This window comes from Arvicola amphibius, chromosome 17, assembly GCF_903992535.2.
Source record: "Arvicola amphibius chromosome 17, mArvAmp1.2, whole genome shotgun sequence".
Taxonomy (NCBI): Eukaryota; Metazoa; Chordata; class Mammalia; order Rodentia; family Cricetidae; genus Arvicola; species Arvicola amphibius.
This window is the reverse complement of record NC_052063.2, coordinates 10493545-10513092: the sequence shown is the minus strand read 5'-3', so window position 1 is coordinate 10513092 and position 19548 is coordinate 10493545. Positions and strand designations below refer to the sequence as shown.

General features: G+C 38.4%; 1 protein-coding gene across 7 annotated transcripts in view; it reads right to left on the bottom strand.

The window, feature by feature from the left end:
• Positions 1-19548, bottom strand: part of Cep83 (centrosomal protein 83) — a 127860-nt gene that overhangs the window by 60958 nt on the left and 47354 nt on the right. For all 7 annotated transcript variants that reach the window (XM_038314546.1, XM_038314545.1, XM_038314547.1 and 4 more), the window contains 4 exons: positions 13203-13463; positions 12609-12759; positions 5948-6040; positions 3137-3268 (listed from right to left, as the gene is read on the bottom strand). In XM_038314546.1, coding sequence (XP_038170474.1) covers positions 3137-3268; positions 5948-6040; positions 12609-12759; positions 13203-13372 — 546 coding nt within the window. In that variant the 5' untranslated portion in view covers positions 13373-13463. The remainder of the gene's footprint in view (positions 1-3136; positions 3269-5947; positions 6041-12608; positions 12760-13202; positions 13464-19548) is intronic.

The following is a 19548-nucleotide window of genomic DNA, read 5'->3' as shown; positions in this document are numbered from 1 at the left end:
ATAGGCGTGGGAGAGAAAAGAAAAAGGATAAACCGAGAGAGAGAGAGAGAGAGAGAGAGAGAGAGAGAGAGAGAGAGAGAGAGAGAGAGAGAAAGAGAATACAAGTAAAAATAAAAGAAATTTGAGTTTTAAAATAAAGCCACGTAAAGATGGAAAATACAGAGAATCTGAATACTGTATGTTATTGTGTTTTCTTTGAATTGTTTGACAGCTGAGGAAGGAGTAACAGCTGCTAAAAGACATTTGATTATAAATGCTGCTGGATTAATCAAACATATATTTTGAAAATGCCTTGATTTCAAAATTTAAGTCAAAAGATATGTTACTTTGGAGAAGAGGTTTTGCTTTTGTTTCCACAGGAAATGAGATGCTGTGGATTCATTATGGGTTAAGAAAAATCAGGTTTGATCAAGAAAGATCCCCTGAGAAATCTCTGATAGGAGCGCATGGCCCAGATGTCTGAGTTCAAGACTGCTGGCTGAGATGATCAAGCCTCACAGAATATTCCAGTCAGGACTTGACCATAATTCTCAGCTCTCTCTAGATCCCCATAAGATGATCAGCACCTCCAATTAGCAGGAAGTATCCTAGAAAACTATGCCCACATTCCCAAATGTGGATTATGAATGTTTGCCTTTGTTTAGAATGTTGGTTATAAGTTGTTATGGATAATGGTGAGGAAGAAAGCTAAACACAAAGGAGATTAGACTCAGAGTTTTTGTTTTGTAAAAACTGGGGGGGGGGGGGGGGAGCTGTGGGACAATGGTCTTGTACCCTGTAAAGATTTGTCTCTTGTACTTGTTTAATAAAAAGCTGACTGGCCAGCAGCCAGGCAGAAAGTATAGGCAGGGCAACCAGAACAGAATTCTGGGAAGAGGAAAGGCAGATTCCGCAGGTGTCACCCAGACATGGAGGAAGCAAGATAGAATGCCTCACTGATAAAGGTACCAAGTCATGTGGCTAACACAGACAAGAATAATGGGTTAATGTATAATGTAAGAGTTAGTTAATAAGAAAGTCTGAGTTAATAGGCCAATCAGTTTATAATTAATTTGGCCTCTGTGTTCATTTGGGACTAAATAGCTGTGGGACCTGGTGGGACCTCTGTCAACAAATTTCTTTTCATCAATTTTTTTTAAAAAAGCCAACAAAATCAAGAGCCTGAAGAATACAATCACCACCAAGTAAACACATCAACTGATTTCAAAAGCAAATCTAATTTAAAGCACCACAATAAAGAACCCCAGCAGTTATCAACATACTGACTCTTCATTTCACATCAAAGTTGAAAATCCTTATCATTTCTATTTTCCACAACAGAGTCCTTACAAGTCATAGTCTGTCATACTTACAGATTTGAATGAAGCCTTTTCCAATCACAGATAGGTATCCATGAGCTGAACACTTAACAAAACTGAAGCTGTTGGGTGGTGTAGTAGTTTGAATGTAACTGGCCCCCAAAAGCTCATAGGGAATGGCACTATTAGGAGGTGTGCCTTTGTTGAAGTGGGTATGGCTTTGTTGGAGGAAGTTGTGTCACTGTGGGGGCAGGCTTTGAAGTTTTCTATGATCAGGATACTGCCCAATGTCTCATCTAACTTCCTCTTGCCTGTAAGATGTAGGACCCTCAGCTTCTCCTCCAACACATCTGCCTGCATGCTGCCATGCTCCCTGTCACAGTAATGGACGGAACCTCTGACACTGCAAGCAAGCCACCTCAATAACTTCCTCTTACAAGAGTTGCCATGGTCATGGCGTCTCTTCACAGCAACCAAAACCCTAAAACAGGTGACCACTAATCAGTGTGATAAACTCAATTCATTAATAATTTCTAATGTAAGACTCTAACATGTGAGCTGAGATAGGAACGTTAGGATTATCCACTTCTACTGTTGAGCTGGCTGAGGACTTTGTAAAATTTCTGACAATTTGTTATCTTGTGCTTTAGCTTTCTAATTTCAAATGAATAAGTCTTCCCTCATCTTACTATTAAATTAAAATGAAATTATACCTAAATAAAGCATTTAAACTGTGAGAAGAAACAAAGAGTTAAATGAGAAAACTCATTTTAAGTATCCATAGTGTTCAAGGACTGTAATGCTGAAGAACTTGACTGATCAAGAGTTTAAATAGTTTCTTACTGACAATCAAAAAACTGTTCACTGATAATAAATCAGTCTAAGCCAAATACTGTGCTCTTGGGATTTTTAGATGGCTAAAACACTAAGAATATTTTTAACTGGTAAAGGAAGGTAAGAATACTTTAATTCCAAATAAGCACAATGATATAAATTTACCATGTAGCTGTATTTTTTTAAAATATTTATTTATTATGTATACAATATTGCCTGCATGTATGCCTGCAGGCCAGAAGAGGGTACCAGACCCCATTACAGATGGTTGTGAGCCACCATGTGGTTGCTGGGAATTGAACTCAGGACCTTTGGAAGAGCAGGCAATGCTCTTAACCGCTGAGCCATCTCTCCAGCCCCATGTAGCTGTATTTCTATATGGTATATAGTGTACTGATACAAATATCTGCCTAGTTTTTTTTGTAAATGTTAGAACAGAATTGCTACTTGTTTCTTTTATCATAAAAAAATCAAGAGTAAAACAGAGAATAAAAGGAAAAAAAAATTAGCAAAAGTCGAAGACAAACTGCAAAAAGAGAGTAAAACGGCTGCACAAAGCAACAAAGATCACTAGGAGGAGGCACTGCAGGAAGCACTGCATGCGGTGTCAGGAAAAGTTGAGGGTGACAGCTTAGAGCAACATCAACAAGGCACAAAGGCTTTTAAACTAGAGCTACCTAGGAGGTGTTTGGTCCTAAATAGAGGACTGTACTAAATAAGGAATCACATAAGTAAGGTTTACAGAGAAAATTGTCTCTCCAGGGCTATGGGTAACATGAGGTTGTGTGATTTATCTATCTCCACTGGCTAAAGAAAACAAGCAACAAATAGTTAAAGAAAACACTCACAAGAAATTGTTGACAAAGAATAAAAGAAAACAAATACTTTTACTAATAAAACATAATTACACAATCAGCTCTAATTTGGAACTTATAAAAATATATAATCATAAAATTTTATTCACTACAACAATCTCTGATAAACCAGCATAACTAATTACTTACCTCTGATTCATATTTCATTTTTTCTTCTTCTGAAATACGAGTAAACTCTTCTTTCTGGTGCTCGAATTCTGACTTGAGAAATGTATGCTCATAGCGAAGCTTATTATATTCAGCTCTATACCTTTCCACTTCCTAAATTACAAAGAGATTGTGATGCATGACAAATCTGAAAGTGAAATTTGTACCCTCTCAAAAAAATCACTGTACAGTATAATTTTTAGTTTATTAACAGCCATTCTGAAAGGAAAAGATAAGCTTAACAGAAATATATATGAGCGCAAGGGAGCTGGCTCAGCAGTTATGATGCTACCTGCTCAAGAGTTCTGATGCCCAGAACCAAAGGGAATGCTTGGTGGACCTGAGAGCCTGCTAATAACTGCAGCCACCAGAAGACAGAGAAAGGACCATGGGAGCACAGGAGCTAGACCAGCTGACCAGACAACTTTGGGCTCAAATAAGAAAACTTGCCTTGTGAATAAGGCAAAGAGTAATCAAAGGATTCTGATAGCAGCTTTGTTCTCCACACATGCACTTCAACATGTGCCCACAATACCCACATGCAAGGGTGCACACACACCATACACTTTAGCCATGTAAAAGGAAAAAGAAAAATAAAGCAGATTAGTATCCTTTATGGAATGCACCAATAAGATGAAGTACCATCATGTTATGCTCTGTCTTCATAGATTCTCACTGCGCTATCAAATATTTAATGTCACAAGTCACCACCTCTCAACTAAAATCTTAGTTAAGAATGTGGTATGTCTGCCGGGCGGCGGTGGCGCACGCCTTTAATCCCAGCACTCGGGAGGCAGAGGCAGGCGGATCTCTGTGAGTTCAAGGCCAGCCTGGTCTACAAGAGCTAGGTCCAGGACAGGCTCTAAAAAAAGCTGCAGAGAAACCCTGTCTCGAAAAACCAAAAAAAAAAAAAAAAAGAATGTGGTATGTCTTTCAAAATATGGCTAGATTCAACAAGTGTAACAAAATATAAGACATCCCTCTCTAAAAGACAGACTAGATAATCTCAAAGTAGAAAAAAACTTATTTAAATACTTAGTGTACTAACTTAAAGCTTAGTCAAATATAACCATTCAACTCAAACACACTAGCCTGAAGAACACAACATTCCACGGCTCATCATCTACCAGAAACACCTAAGGTGCTCTAATCTTGTCACCAAACAACCTAAAAAAGTTGCTGGCACTCTGAATACTCAACAAGAAACTTAGGCAACAGAGCAGTCAGGTATGAAAGATTCTATTTCAATAAGCACCAGGAAACTAGGCAATAAGGGAAGACTCCTAAAATAATAGTTTAATAATCTTTAGCTGAAAGACCTCTAAACAAATCTATAAAATAAGAAAACAGCTGTGCTGATGTTATACAAAATACATACTAAGATTTTAAAACCTGTTCTTATTTAACTTGAATACCTACCCTTGGTATGAGTAATTTTATTTATAAAAAATTCAATCTACTTCCAAAGCATGATACCCTGCCACTAAGACATATTGCCATTAGGGGCATATTTGAAAAATCAGGATATCAATCAATAAATCATTACAAAAAAGAATTTTGCAAGTCTTCCTGCACAATGGCAGTATTTTAGATTACTCCAATCTCCTAAAGGGGTACATTTTGAAGGAAACAGAAATAACTTGACACACGTAAGAACTGATTTGTTAAAAGTTAGCATATAAAATATCTAGGCCAGTACCTAATTCATTCTCTATAGTCTTTTCCTGTCCTCTTTATCAAACACTTAGTAATATAAGAAATCTGGTCTCAACCCAAAGTAAAAATAGGAGTACTTTTCTTTTTGAGGTTGTGTGATGTTAATATCGATTGTCTTTGGCAGGATGTAGAATCATCTGGAGAAAGGCCTCCAAGCACACTTCTAGATCAGGTTAGCCTCTGCAAGGGGCTAGCCAGTGCAGGTTCACTGAGGGTGGGAAGATCCGCCTTCCAGTGAGGGCAGCAACCAGGAGCAGAGAGCTCAGCACAAGCACTCATCCTTCTCCTGTGCCCTGGCTGAGGACACAGTGGGCAGCTGCCTCAAGATCCTGCCATCTTGCCTTCCCCACCATCGTGGACTGCAGCCTCAAACTGGAAGCCAAAATAAACTGTTCCCTCTCTAAATAGTTTTTGTCAGGGTATCAAAGCAACAGGGAAGTAACAAATCCATTCTTTGAGTTGACAAATATCATTTCACCTACTGTATGTTAGGAAGCATTCTCAGGAACTTGTGAACAAAACACAAGTTCTTCCTTGCATCAAAAGAAAGGAAGTGCTTAGAGTATTCTATTGTGTTTTCCATTCTAGAAGTGCTAAAACGAAAGCCAAAATAATTAGGCAAATTAGCATATTATAAGGTAACAAGTATCACAGAAAAACAAAAATAGAGAGGTAAGTAAACTCCAAAAGTTTAGGGCAGGAAAGCAGGCTTTCAGGCTGCAGTATTTAGCAGGGAAATGGGATAGGAAACGGTCAAAGAAGGCTTAGTGAAGAACTAACATTTATGGACAGATCTGCAAGAGATTAAGGAGTCAGCCAAAAGAGATCTAAAAAATATTCAAGGCAGATACAGCACTAACGCAAAGACTCTTGAACCCCACCATTTCTTGAATACCAATCAAATATCAGGAGCCAGCGTAGATGGAGGAGGAAAAGAGACAGAGAGATGATGGAGTCCAGTCCCATCAACGCCTCAGAGACCACTGTAGGGACTGCCACGGAGAAGATTTAGGTAAATCAAGAATGCTTTCCACGGAGGGATAAAGATGAATGCAGTTATTCTACCTCAATACTTACTTCATCCAGAGTGCGGAAACGCTCTCGCATTGGAGCTTCTAATTCTTGCTGTATTTGGGCTTTTACCAATTCCAATTTTTGTGGTGTTAATACCTAGTACATAAAAAAATACAAACAACTATAAATACAAAAATGAAGAATTTCAAAGTCTCCTCTATGACAATTATAATTACAGACATTTTTACACTTTGGTTAATTTGTATAATCACTAAATACGACTTATCAGAACTGGGGGAACAGCTTAGCAGTGAAAACACCTGCCACAAAGGCAATGCCTATAACTCCAGACTCAGAAGGTGGAGACAGGATTCTCCAAAGCGAGCTGACCAACAAGACTAGCCTTTATCAGGCAGCACTAGCTCTGACCTAGATCTCATCTCAATGAATAGGGGAGAAGGGCAATTGAAAGTAATTCTCAGCATTAATCTCAGGTCTCCACATGCATTTGCTCAAAGGTGTTTTCACAAGTCTGTGAAAATATGCAATCACACACACACACACACACACACACACACACACAGGGGTGAAACAGAACAAGATAAAAATAACCAATCCCTGAAACAACTTAAGAATCTCAATCTTGGTATCAGAGATGTCAATATGACTAATGAAAAAAAAAATCCACTTATAATTTTATACTGGGCCATGATGGCGCACACATCCCAGCATTGGGAGGCACAGGCTGGCAGCTCTCTGAGTTCAAGGTTAGCTTGATCTACAGTTCCAGGATATAGCCAGAGTTACATAGAGAAACTCTGTTTCAAAAAGAAAAAGAGAAAAGAAAAATCACTGATAATTTTTCTAATTGTTAAGAATTTACTTTTCAGCTAAGACTACTGGTAGATACAATGACCAATAGTCTATTTTCTAAATATAAAATAAAGGTGTAGTAATTTGTAATACCACAGAAAATTCTTCAGTTTTATTTTCAAAAAGAAGGTAGAAATGATGCAATTATATTATTAAAATTAATTAAAAATTAAGATTATAGGGCCCAGGCTGTGGCTAGGGCCATGTCTAGGTCTGTGCCCTGCTGCAGCCAGGTCTGCATTGATGCCTGAGGTTCCTGCTGCCATCAAAGACTATGTCAATGTCTGGGATGTGGGTCACCACCTGGAGTCATGTGTATGTTCAAGAGCTACGCCACCACTGATTCCATGCCTATCTGGATGACCTGCGCTGTCACCCAAGGCCATGGTGACATCCTGGGCCTCAGCTGCTACTAAGTACCATGCCGGGGGCCTGGGTTGTCACTTAGGGCCATGCTGGTATCCAAGTGTTGAGCCTCCGCTGAACATCTGGGTGGCCTGTACTGCCACCAGGGGCCACGATGTCATCTGGGTCAATGGCCCTGACATAGTCGTGGTCTATCATAGCCAGCGGCTCCTACTACCACTTAAGCCTGAGAAGAAAGGGCTACACAGAACTGGCCTCACTCCTCATTGGCTGCAGCAATAGGAAGAACTGGCCCTGCCCCTCAGCAACTGGAGCACTTGGGAGAGAGGACCCTACACCTTGCCTGGGATGCACACTAGAGCAGAGAGCCCCCTCTCTGGTATGTCATGTGATGGGTGAGAGAAACATGCCCTCCCCATACCCAACTCTTGCCAATGGCAGCAGGCAGGAGAGCCAACCTCAGGGACATGAGAATGGAAGAGCTGGCCCTGACCCTCACAAACTGCAGCATCGGGAAAGTGGGCCCAGCACCTTGCTTGGGCAAAATAGTAGAGCTGGCTCTGGTGGTGTGTGGGTGAGCCAGCCTGGTGGGGTGAGAGCAGGGGAACCTGCCCTGCTCCTTGCTGTCTGCTGCATTGGGGGAGCAATGCTGGAGAGCTTGCCCATGTGGTGACCAACCTAGCTACCACCCTGAAACAGAACCAGGGCTATGGGGGAGTTCACACCAAAACCCACCTCATCTGTGACCTGCTAGAGAATGTAAAGAAGCTGAACCTGCAGATCCAAAGCTACAAGATCTGCATGACACAAGGCAACAACTGGATATCCAAGAGCAGTCCCAGTAAGGTCCCAATACTGGTGGTGGAGCAGAAGCCAGAGGCCTTGAACCAGATCGGTGACTCACTGCAATGAATACAAGTAAAGATACATGGACTAAAGGGTAAACTCTGTGACGCACTGGGTCACACCACGGCTTCCACACCAAGATTTTTTGTTTGTTTTTAAATTTCGTTTTGTTCAGTGTGGGGGGAGGTTGCATGGGCAGAGGGCAGAAACGAGGGGATGGGAGATGAGTGGGACTGGGATACATAATGTGAAATTCAAAGAATCAATAAAAAGTTTTTTAAAAAATTAAGGACAATTTATTTTTAAAAAGCTGTTATTCTGACCAGCAAAACTAATTTGGCTCTATTCTGTCATACTCTTACAGCACTCACTCCAGTGAATAATTAATATTTATGTAAGCAACATATGGGCACACTCCTTGTCGCTAAGATTCATCATTATTTTTCCAACACGTTCCATAACTCCTACCATATAGGAACTACTGAATTCCTGTTTCATGAATCAATAAAAGAACAAATGAACAAATGCTGGCTGGAAAAATAATATGGCTCATATTTGTATGAGTTTCTTTGAAAACATGAATAATGTACAACTTTATTCGTTTATTCAATATTTCAGTTATTTGAAATACTACACTCTACTGAATGAAAGTCTTCTAAATATAAAACTATGTAATATATGATCATTTACATACAATTTTGTTCTGAGTATCTAACATGCAGCAATTTTGTTTGCTTGGTTTGGTTTTCCGAGACTACGTTACTCTGTGTAATAGCTCTAGCTGTCCTAGAACTCAAGTCTGTACACCAGACTGGCCTCGAATTTGTAGAGATTCTCCCACCTCTGCCTCCCAAACATGAGATTAAAGACACCACCGTCTGGCAGACTCTTAGTTTTTGTCTGAGGCTGTCCTTTCTTTTGCATGACAGGAAGCACATGTCTACAACCCATTAGGTTTAACAGTCTTAACTTTTGCCAACAGAGATTTTGTGGATACAAATGCCTCTTTTACTTTGTACTTTCTAAGTCCATTTCAGTCCAAGTAAGCCAAGCTTCTCCCAAGTAAATGCCTCAAAATCTTTCTGGGTCTTGTGGGAATTTCTGAGGATTTCACTCCAATAAACAAAGCCCATGTGTGCAAACCTTTTTATATAATCCTATTTGTATTTTTATGTTTTGCCTGAGATGGCTGAGACAATACTTCAAACTTCCGAGAGGCCCTTTGGTCTGAGTGAAGAGAGGAGAAATCTATGCTCAATGAAATATGAAATATTCCAAAAGTTGAAAAATTCAACTATCGGAATACTTCTGGTTCCACACACTTCACATACGGAACACTTAATCTGTGATAATAGCTTACAGGTACAGATCACTTACATGTTACACATCAAAGCACTAATACTATCTTTGCAATGTCTCATATAATCTTTATGAGAGGTAGATACTTTTATTCCTGTTGACTACTAATGCAGAAATGTTCTTTAAATAAATGTTTTTTTTATCTTTGCCTATGAACGTCAGTAGAGCAGTCAATGTTACATCGGCATATTTTTAATGCTAGATAAAAAGATGTTTATTTCTAAACATCATCTTTCATAATCCTCCACTTAAATATTTCTTGTAGATACTGCTCAACTTACTAAAGTTTGCTTAACATAATTTGTACAAATTATAAACAACCATTAAAGCAAATAGCTAAATCAATCCTTCCCTTCCTCCTCCTCTTGTCTATTTCTTTAGCTTATTTTAAGTGTGTGTGTGTGTGTGTGTGTGTGTGTGTGTGTGTGTAGTATGCATATGTGAGTGCTGATGCCCATGTTATGTTCAGGTGGAGTTGCAGGCAGCTGTAAGCTGGACATGGGTGCTGGGCATCAAACTCAGATCCTCTACAAGAGTAGTAAATACAGTAGCAAGTCCATTTATATATTATGATAGTTATCTGACTATACACACATACAAATATATGTATGTATATATATGTGTGTGTGTGTATATATGTATCTGACCATATATATGTATATACATGTGTGTGTGTATGTTTGAGTGTATGGTCAGATAACTATCACAATAAAACCAGGTATGTTAGTAAAACACAAGCTTTCCTAGAAGAATTACATTTGTCAGCAAACATTTGCATCCTATAATACCCAAGGTTTTTTGGCAAGTTATACCATCCAAAAGATACACAAATAAGAAGGAATTCACAGGAAGCATAGTATTTCACTTCAACATAAGGAAAAAAATGTTTGGCATATACTAATCTATAAATGATAATGTATTATTTTTAAAAGTTAGCTACGGACTGGAGCGATGGCTCAGTGGTTGAAAGCTCTAACTACTCTTCCAGAGGGCCTGGGTTTGATTCCCAGCACCCAAATCACAGCTCACAAGCTTCTTCAACTCCAGTTTCAGGGGATCTGTCCTTGCTAAGGTTTCTATTCCTGTGATGAAAGACCATGAGCAAAAGCAAGTTGAGGAGGAAAGTGTTTATTTGGCTTACACTTCTATATCACGGCTCATCATCAAAGGAAGTCAGGACAGGGCTGTTACCTAGAGGCTGGAACTGGTGCAGAGGTCATGAAGAGGTGCTGTTTACAGCCTGATTTCTTATAGAAACCAGGACTACCAGTCCAGGGACGGCACCACCCACACCAGGCTAGGCCTTCATCACTGATTAAGGAAATGCAGGCCACCTACAGCCTGCTCTTCTGGAGGTATTTTCTTAACTGAGGCTCCCTCTTCTCTCAAATGACGTCAGCTTGTGTCCAGTTAACATAAAATTATAAAGCATAGGATCCAACACCTTCTTTTGGTCTCCATGGGCACTAGACAAACATGTGATACACAGACTTACATGCAGGCAAAGCACCCACATATTAAAATAAAAGTAATTTAAAATTTTTAAGTGGACCAGGTAGCTCGGCTTTGCCTGTAATTCCAGACACAGAATAGGCCAAAAAGAGGAAAATCTAGCTCAGGACCAGCATTGCCAGCATGGGGAGGAGGCCCCATCTCAAAGCAAAAGTTGATTAGGGTTCTCTATTAGTAAAAGCACTGAAGCAGAAGACAGAGAGCCCTTTATAAAATCTGCTCTTTTTAGATGGCATCTTAGTTTTCTAGGTCATGAAAGAAAATTAAAACCTGGGGGACTTTAAAAAAAAAACAGAAAAGTTTGTTTCAGAGTTTAGGGGGCTTGAAGTCTCAAATCAAGGTATTAGCAAGCAATGATCCCTTTGAAATCTACAAGAACCGTTCCTTGCCTTTTCCTGAGCTCTGCTACTGTATGAAAATACAGATGTCTCCATCAGCACACAGCAGTCTCTATCACCCCATGTGCCCTCTGTGTGTCGTCTCTTTTCTTATAAAAATGTCTAATACTGGGCTAAAGGCTCACCACATTCTAGTATGGCCTCATCAAAAATAATGCCTGAGATAACTCTGTTTTCAGGTGAGATCATATACTGAAGGATTAAGACTTCAACCTACCTTTTTGAGGGATAAAATGGATTTGTAACAGATATAAAAGAAAACTAGATAACAACTTTGAAGATACTGATACTCTAGGCATTATGAGAAAGAATTCCAGCATTATATATTAACAGAACAACAAACTTGATTATTTATTTCACTCATTCCTGACATTCATTCAACAAATATGGATTTGCTAGGTCTAAGCATTAGAGATACACTGAAAACAAGTTCCTGCCTTAAATCAGAATAAAAATGTTATCATTTGAGTATCTACCATGTGCCAAGTACTTAATAAAAATATATACTATCTCATTAGGTCTTACAACAAACACGTTAGGTATAAACTTTTACTATCTTTACCACATGAGAAAGATAAAGTATAGAAACAGTTACTTGATGAAGGTCATCATTGACCCTTTCTACTATAAAGGTCCTTTTTCATAATAAATTCTGTCTTACAATCCATTTTATGTGATGCCAATGCAGCCACTTCAGCCTTAAGCTTATTCTCATATATGCTTAGAATAAACAAACATATATTTAGACTTTACTCTTAAGGGACAGATTAAATGGACAATATCTAAAGAGTATCTTAAATGCCTCAAGCTCAGCATTGCTTCCATTCAGAACTACATGGAGAAACCCTGTTTCAAATAACAAAATTAAAACAAACAAAAAACTTCTATTCATATAAACCTCTCAATTTTTATGAAAACAAATTACAATCCACTAACTCTATGAGTGCAGAATTTGTTGTGTGTGTAGTAAAAATACTTCCAGAAGTTGCATACAACTGTGTTTCAGAAGATGATCTTTTGGCGGCATGCACGGTGAAAATACTCAAACTGTATGTTCAAAACCGAGGCTGCAATAAGCCATGCAATGTAACACATGTGAGTGTTGCCAGAAACACCTAAGATTCATTAGTGTTTGATTTTGAATCAACTTTTAGAAGTTACCAAAAGTTTTCATGACCCCCACATTACTTATGCAATTTAAGATGAGGTTGGGGTCTACAGTTTAAGAAGTTAAATAGAATATATAAAAGACTGGGTTATCTATCAACTGCAGATACAGCAAAGTAACCATTAGAAACATATTTACCAAAACTAGTTATTTCCAATAACAACATGACTAATTTTATATAAATTCAAATACACTTTCTCACCTGCAGCTTCATTTTTTCCAGGTCTTTAATTTTCTCTACTAATTCCCCTCTTAACTCTTCAAGGAGCAGCTGGAATTTTTCCTGGTTAGTTTGCTTTTCATGTAACACACGCTTAAGTTCATTTTGTGATTTTATGTATTCTTCCTGCAACCTGATTTTTAAAAAAGAATTCAATTTTAAATGCATATTTTATTTCATTTCACTGCTTTATATAAAGCAAACCAATACTACAGAAAAACAAGACAGATAAGACATTCCATTAAACATATATTTTCTTTGTAAACTTTCATCTAATTATTAACGTTGTAATTTCTGAAAGCAATTTTTAAAAAAAACTCACACTTATCAACCTAGATATATTTAATGTTTTATGTCTTGATACTTTCAAATAATACTACATCCACAACTCACTTAATATCATAGATTTGAAAGAAGTAATCTATTTTTACTATATTGTGTTAACTATATACATTGCAAAATAACAAAAACTGTACCACAGGTTCCAGAGCAAACATTCAGCCAATACAACTCCAGTACCAATTTTTATACATTTACTTCTTGCCCACACTTAATCTCTAAATTTAAGTAATTTACCTTTTGTGTTCAATTTTGAGAGCCTGATAATTATGCTTATGATGTTCACATCGTACCCTTTCATCAATTAACATATTCTGGAACTCAGGCTCAGGATTCAGCCTACTGTCTCCACCAGGTGGAAATAAACTAGGAAATGTGTCCATATTCGTAAGGCAGCTGACAACCATGAAAACACAAACTGTGGGTTTCGTGTTGCTTCACTTGTCCTCTTCCAACTTCGTTCTTGCTAAGGCAGAATCCCAGGAGACCAAATCATTCCTGCACAGGGAATGCACATAATTAATATTCAGCAACTAAAGCATCCTTTGGTTCTACATAACGGTTAGCAATTATTTATTTTCCTATCTTTTTTATTTTTAAAGTTGTTTTTAGATTTCTAATTGTTAATAAAACAAATGCAAAAATAAAGTTGAACAATAATTTACACTTTTCCTTTACTCCATGAGAAGCTCTGCCACCATCACGCTCGCATCTTTATAGGCTGGTGAGCCTATAAATCAGAAGAATGACGTTTTCCAGTGTGAGTTAGCTTTCATTCACTAATTAAGGTGTTTCTCAAAGTTACTGCAGGAAACTTTCAAGAGTGGGACTGGTATAAAATATCTATTTCCAATAATTAGGGGGGAAATTATAAAGAAGCAGGTAAGTATCTGGAGAAAAATAGCAATCTTCACAAAGATGACCTCCAGTAATTCCGTCTGTGAGCGCTGCTGCAGGTCTGCTGACACACCATAGGGTGCACATGGGCAGCAGACTCAGATGAGAAATCAATTAGCACACAAATATTGAGCTTTTTCTATGTGTTACTATGCTAAGAATGGAAAAGATCACTTAACCTATCCCCAAATATATCGTTTTAATTACTATAGTAACTAAATGTTTATTGCATGTACAAGTTAAAAGTGATGGGAAAATGTTTTTGTTTTTTTTTTTTGTTTTTGTTTTTTGTTTTTTTGTTTTTTTGTTTTTTCCGAGACAGGGTTTCCCTGTAGTTTCTAGAGCCTGTCCTGGAACTAGCTCTTCTAGACCAGGCTGGCCTCGAACTCAGAGATCCGCCTGCCTCTGCCTCCCGAGTGCTGGGATTAAAGGCGTGCGCCACCACCGCCCAGCAAAATGTTTTATTATAAGAAAATAAAATTGCCATGGTGGTGGAACACACCTTTAATCCCAGCACTTGGGAGGCAGAGGCAGGCAGATCTCTGAGTTCGAGGCCAGCCTGGTCTACAGAGTGAGTTCCAGGACAGGCTCCAAAACTACTGAGAAACCCTGTCTTGAAAAACCACAAAAAGGAAGGAAGGAAGGAAGGAAGGGAGGGAAGGAGGGAGGGGAGGGGAGGGGAGGGGAGGGGAGGGGAGGGGAGGGGAGGGGAGGGGAGGGGAAAAAGAAAATCAAATCGTTCTGTCCCTTTTACATCATTAACCTTTCTCCAGACCACTATATATACATTTTTCCTTCCCTCAGAGGTCATCATGAACTACTTTCTATTACAATAACGGATCTCTTTGGTTTATGGAAACTATTCACCAAATTACTCTCCATCTTGCTTGAAGTACATACTCTTTGCTAAATTAGTGTCGTGTCTACACATATATACATATGCATATGCATACACACACACACACACACACACACACACACACACACACACACACACCTATAATCTGAAAGTGGACTTCCATTACATTATACTTTAAAGAAGCGTGTGTGGAAAGAGTCCTTTCAGGCACTTTTCTCCCTTACGACAACTGACCAAATAAATACATAAAGAGTTTCAACTTTCTGGATTTTCTGGGCAAACCTGCAAGAAGCTCATTCTGGCTTACATTTTACAGAGACCATCTTGACACTGCACACAGCTGCCATGCTGCCAGCCAGAGGAGGCAACCATCAACTTACAGCAGGTTCCTGAGTTTCGATGCATTTAAAAGGTTCACCCTAACAAGCAGAAAGCTGAACAATGTGAAAAAATTAAAAACTCTTCTTATATAACAGGAGATGAGGTCACAAGGTAAACCACACCTACAAAAGTGAAAAGGCCAGTAGGAAAATTCAAGACTAACAGACTTGAATTCAATACTAGAGAAGAAAAATGACAAGTAGGAATGTTTCTAGGCAAGGGCAGCAGAACCAGAAGTGTAATTTAAAAATAAAAAAATAAAAAAACAAAACAACAACAACAACAAAAAAAACCTGATGAAAGCTAGGTGCAGGCAGCTCTCAGAGTTAAAAACTCCAGGAGGACCAGTTTTAGGCAGGTCTGTTGCAGGAGCTCCTCCCGCTCCTTCAGCCAATGGCCGCATTTTTAAAAAGAGAGACCACGCCCCAATGGGCTGGTATCCCACTTCTGACACCATAGGGTAAAAAAGGAAGAAAGAAAGTAGTTGGGTGTGGTAGTACACACCTTTAATCCCAACACTTGTGAGGCAGAAGTAGATTGACCTCTGTGACTTCAAGGTGTTGTAGAGCACACCTTTAATCCCAGCACTGGGGAGGCAGAAGCAGACGGATCTCTAAGAGTTCAAGGACAGCCTGGTCTAAAGAGTTATTCCAGGACAAAGATATATAAAGAACTTGTCTCAAAAAAATAAAAGTAAAAATAAAAGAAATAGAGGTTAAGTAAAGCCACATAAAGATGGAAAATACACAGAGAATCTTGATACTGTATACTATTATGCTCTCTTTGAATTGTTTGAATGCTGAGGAAGAAGCAACAGATGCTAAAAGATATTTGTTTATAAATGCTGCTGAACTAATACAACATAGATATTTTGAAAATACCTTGACTTCAGAATTTGGATCTAAGGATATGATACTTTGGAAAAGAGATTCTTCTTTTGTCTTTACAGAAAATAAAACCCTGTGGATTGCTTCTATCCCAATATGGTATGATAGACCACGCCCTCCTGAAAGGTTGCTGTGAACACCTTCAGAAAATTACTTCACCCAACTGATGACTGAGATGAACCTGGCACACAGGTTACACCATGAAAGATCTGATTAACAGCGTCCCCATTCAGCAGGAAGCAGTTTGGAGAGAAATAACTGTGCCCATATTCCCAAGTATTGTTTATAAATGTTCTTTTACATTTAAAGGGAGATATGATATAGATATGATATAGATATGAATAATTTGCATTGATATGGATTTTGCTTTAATGATTTAAATTTAAGGTCAATTTTGTTATATGTATATGTATTTCTGATACTGATTAAGGTATTGTGATTGTGTAGTTCATTTTAAAAATGTAATGTATAATTAAGAAATATAGGTTGTTAATGGATAATCATCGATAATAGTAAAGCTTATAGTCATGTTAGTTAGATTTTCTAGATATATATTTCAGTTAGATAGGCATTCTTAATATCTTTCAAAGACTACAGAATATTCCACTTAAATGTTTTAATAACTTAAGGCTTTTCATAACAATGAGACACGTCTGCTCCTGGCAGCACCAATCTACTTCAAAAGAAAGATGGGCATCGAAGAGGATTCTTATGGAGTTTGATAGCCATTTGGGCAAGAAACTGCTCTTGTCTGGACTGATGCATAGACTGGACACAAAGACCCCGCAGAGAGAGGATTGCTGAACTTGCCTAAATGTGAGATGATTCTTTGGGATTCCTGACTCATGAAAGAGTCTGCGAGACATTCTGCAGGACACAGCAGATAGTGACTGAACTGCCTTTGAAAATTCCTGCTTCATGGAAAAGTCTACTGGATACTATGGGCCTGTAGGCCGAAGATGGATGACCCAACAATACAAAAGAACTTTGGGTGACTGTCCAGGCAGCGAGATGTCTCTGTCATTTCTAGAGTTTTGGAAGTAGCTTACTTCTTGTTCACCTAGGTAATATTGTGTCCTTCTGGAGTCTTTGATGGAGTTGAAGAATGGATAGATAGTTATAGTTTTCCTTAGTTATGATAAAAGATAAAGTAGATATAAATATTGTAACTATAATTCTTGCTTGATAACTGGTTTTGTTATATGTAATTTTACTATGTTAATGTTAAAGCCTTTCTTTTTTGTTTAAACAGAAAAAGGGGAAATGATGGAGGATTCTCATTGGCTAATAAACAAACTGCCTTGGCTTTTTGATAGGGCAAAATTTAGATAGGTGGAGTAGACAGAACAGGAAAAAGGAAGTGAGGTAGATGGCTCAGACAATTGCCCTGCCTCTCCTCTCTGGAGCAGACTGCCATGCCTCTCCTCAGGGAGAGAGATGCAATGAAGCCAGCCACCAGGTCAGACGTGCTGAATCTTTTCCGGTAAGACACCATTTGTGGTGTTACACAGATTATTAGATATGGGTTAGTCAAGATGTGAGTAAGAGGCTGTAACTAAGGGCCAGGCAGTGTTTAAAAGAATACAATTTGTGTGATGTTATTTTGGGGCATAGGGTGGCGGAAAGCCGGCCCACAGCTCATCACTACACAGGTCTCATACTTTTCTAGAGTTTTACTTGCTGGAACCAACCAGATTCTCGACATGAATACCAGAGGAATAAAATCTTCTCATGACAAAGAAAGGGAGCACAAAAGCACTCTGAAATAGACAGTGACATTCTAACTGTCTTAACAAAGGAAAGTTTAACTTACAGGCCAGTCTGCTGCGGTGCTAACGGAGTCTATGATCTCACAGAAAAGCACTAAAATCTAGCAGTCTCCTGCCGCCCCTCCCACAAAAGAGAGTGCAAGGAGACAATGTCACCGGCCATGTTTCTAGCACAAGAGTACAGTTTACCCGAAGTCTGAGATTATCATACAACCTATAGAACTCTTCCCTTCCCATCCTTACAAAACTATATAACATAAGTAGCTTATAATAATGAAATAGAACTTTTATCATTGTTATATTTACTTATATAGTAGTATTTGTATATATATATATATTTACACAGAAATATACATTTCTGTACATGTATATATGTTCATATACTAAATGAATATTATACATCACTTCATTCAAGCACGCAACATAACATTCTTCTTAAGTTTAAACAAAATGTTCATTAAGATACACATTCTAGCTGATCACAGTGGCTCACAGCTTTAACCCCAGCATTCAAGAGGCAAAAGCAGTAGGATCTATCTCTGTGAGTTCAAGACAAACCTGATCGATATAGTGACTTCTAAGACAACCAGGGCCACACAGTGAGACCCTGCCTCTAAATAGCTAAATCATTTTCAAAGACAGCTTAGTAAAAGAAAGGTGGATGACTAAGAATCCACGACAGAAACCATGCATACCTGAGGAGCCTAAAGCATGTCCTATCACTTAATTCTTTAGAATAAAGGTCTTCCAAATGCTTCTCTAGTATGCCCATTAAAAATGTTACATGGAAAAATTTAAATAACCCCAAAAAAAACCTTACCTAAAACAGGGATTTTCAAATTGAGCCTTACTGCCATACAAAAGAATACAGTTCTTGGTTGTTAGGAGGCTATCTTGTACAGATGGTATTTAACATTCTAGTCTCCATTCATTAGATGCCTGAAGTACCTCTCCCAGTTGAGAAAGCCAAACATCTACACATATTGCTATAATTAGTCTACCCCTTCCACCCAAGATCCCCATCCCATTAAGACTGAGTGGCCTGAGAAGTAGGAAAACAGACATTGTAAACAAGAAATTTAAACAAACACCAGTGTTACCTTTTTGTACACTGTGAAGCTGTATCTTTGTCAAGGCACCTTCTGATTGGTTTAATGAAAGAGCTGACTGGCCAATAGCTAGGCAGGAAGTGGTTAGGCAGAAAAGCTAAACTAAGAGGATGCTGGGAAGAAAGGCAGAGTCATGGGGAGATGCAGCAGATGCAGGGGAAGCAGGAGATAAACATGCCATGCTGAAAAAGGGTACTGCCACATGGTAGAACACAGATAAGAAATATGGGTTAACTTAAGTGGAAAGGGCTAGTTAGTAACAAGCCTAAGCTATTGGCTGAGCATTTATAATTAATAATAAGTCTCTGTGTGGTTATTTGGGAGTGGGCTGGGAGGACAGAGAAAGTCTGCCTACACATTAGTAATTGCACTAACATATGCAGAATACATGTCTCAAATAAAAACAAATTTAAAAGAAAAATCATAACCATATGTACTTTCATGAGAACTTTTTATTTAAACATAGCAGCAAAGAAAAGTTAGAGGAAAGGGGGAAAAAGTATTGCAAGCATTAATTGAAAGATAAATGGTAAATCTGCATTATCAGATAAAGTCAATTTTTAAGTCCCCTCCAACAAACAAACAAAACAAAACTAGAAAAATGAGGAACATCCATAATGATAAAGGTTAAATTCACCAGGCAGAGGTGGTTGTTTTAAATTTATATATTTATTATGGCCA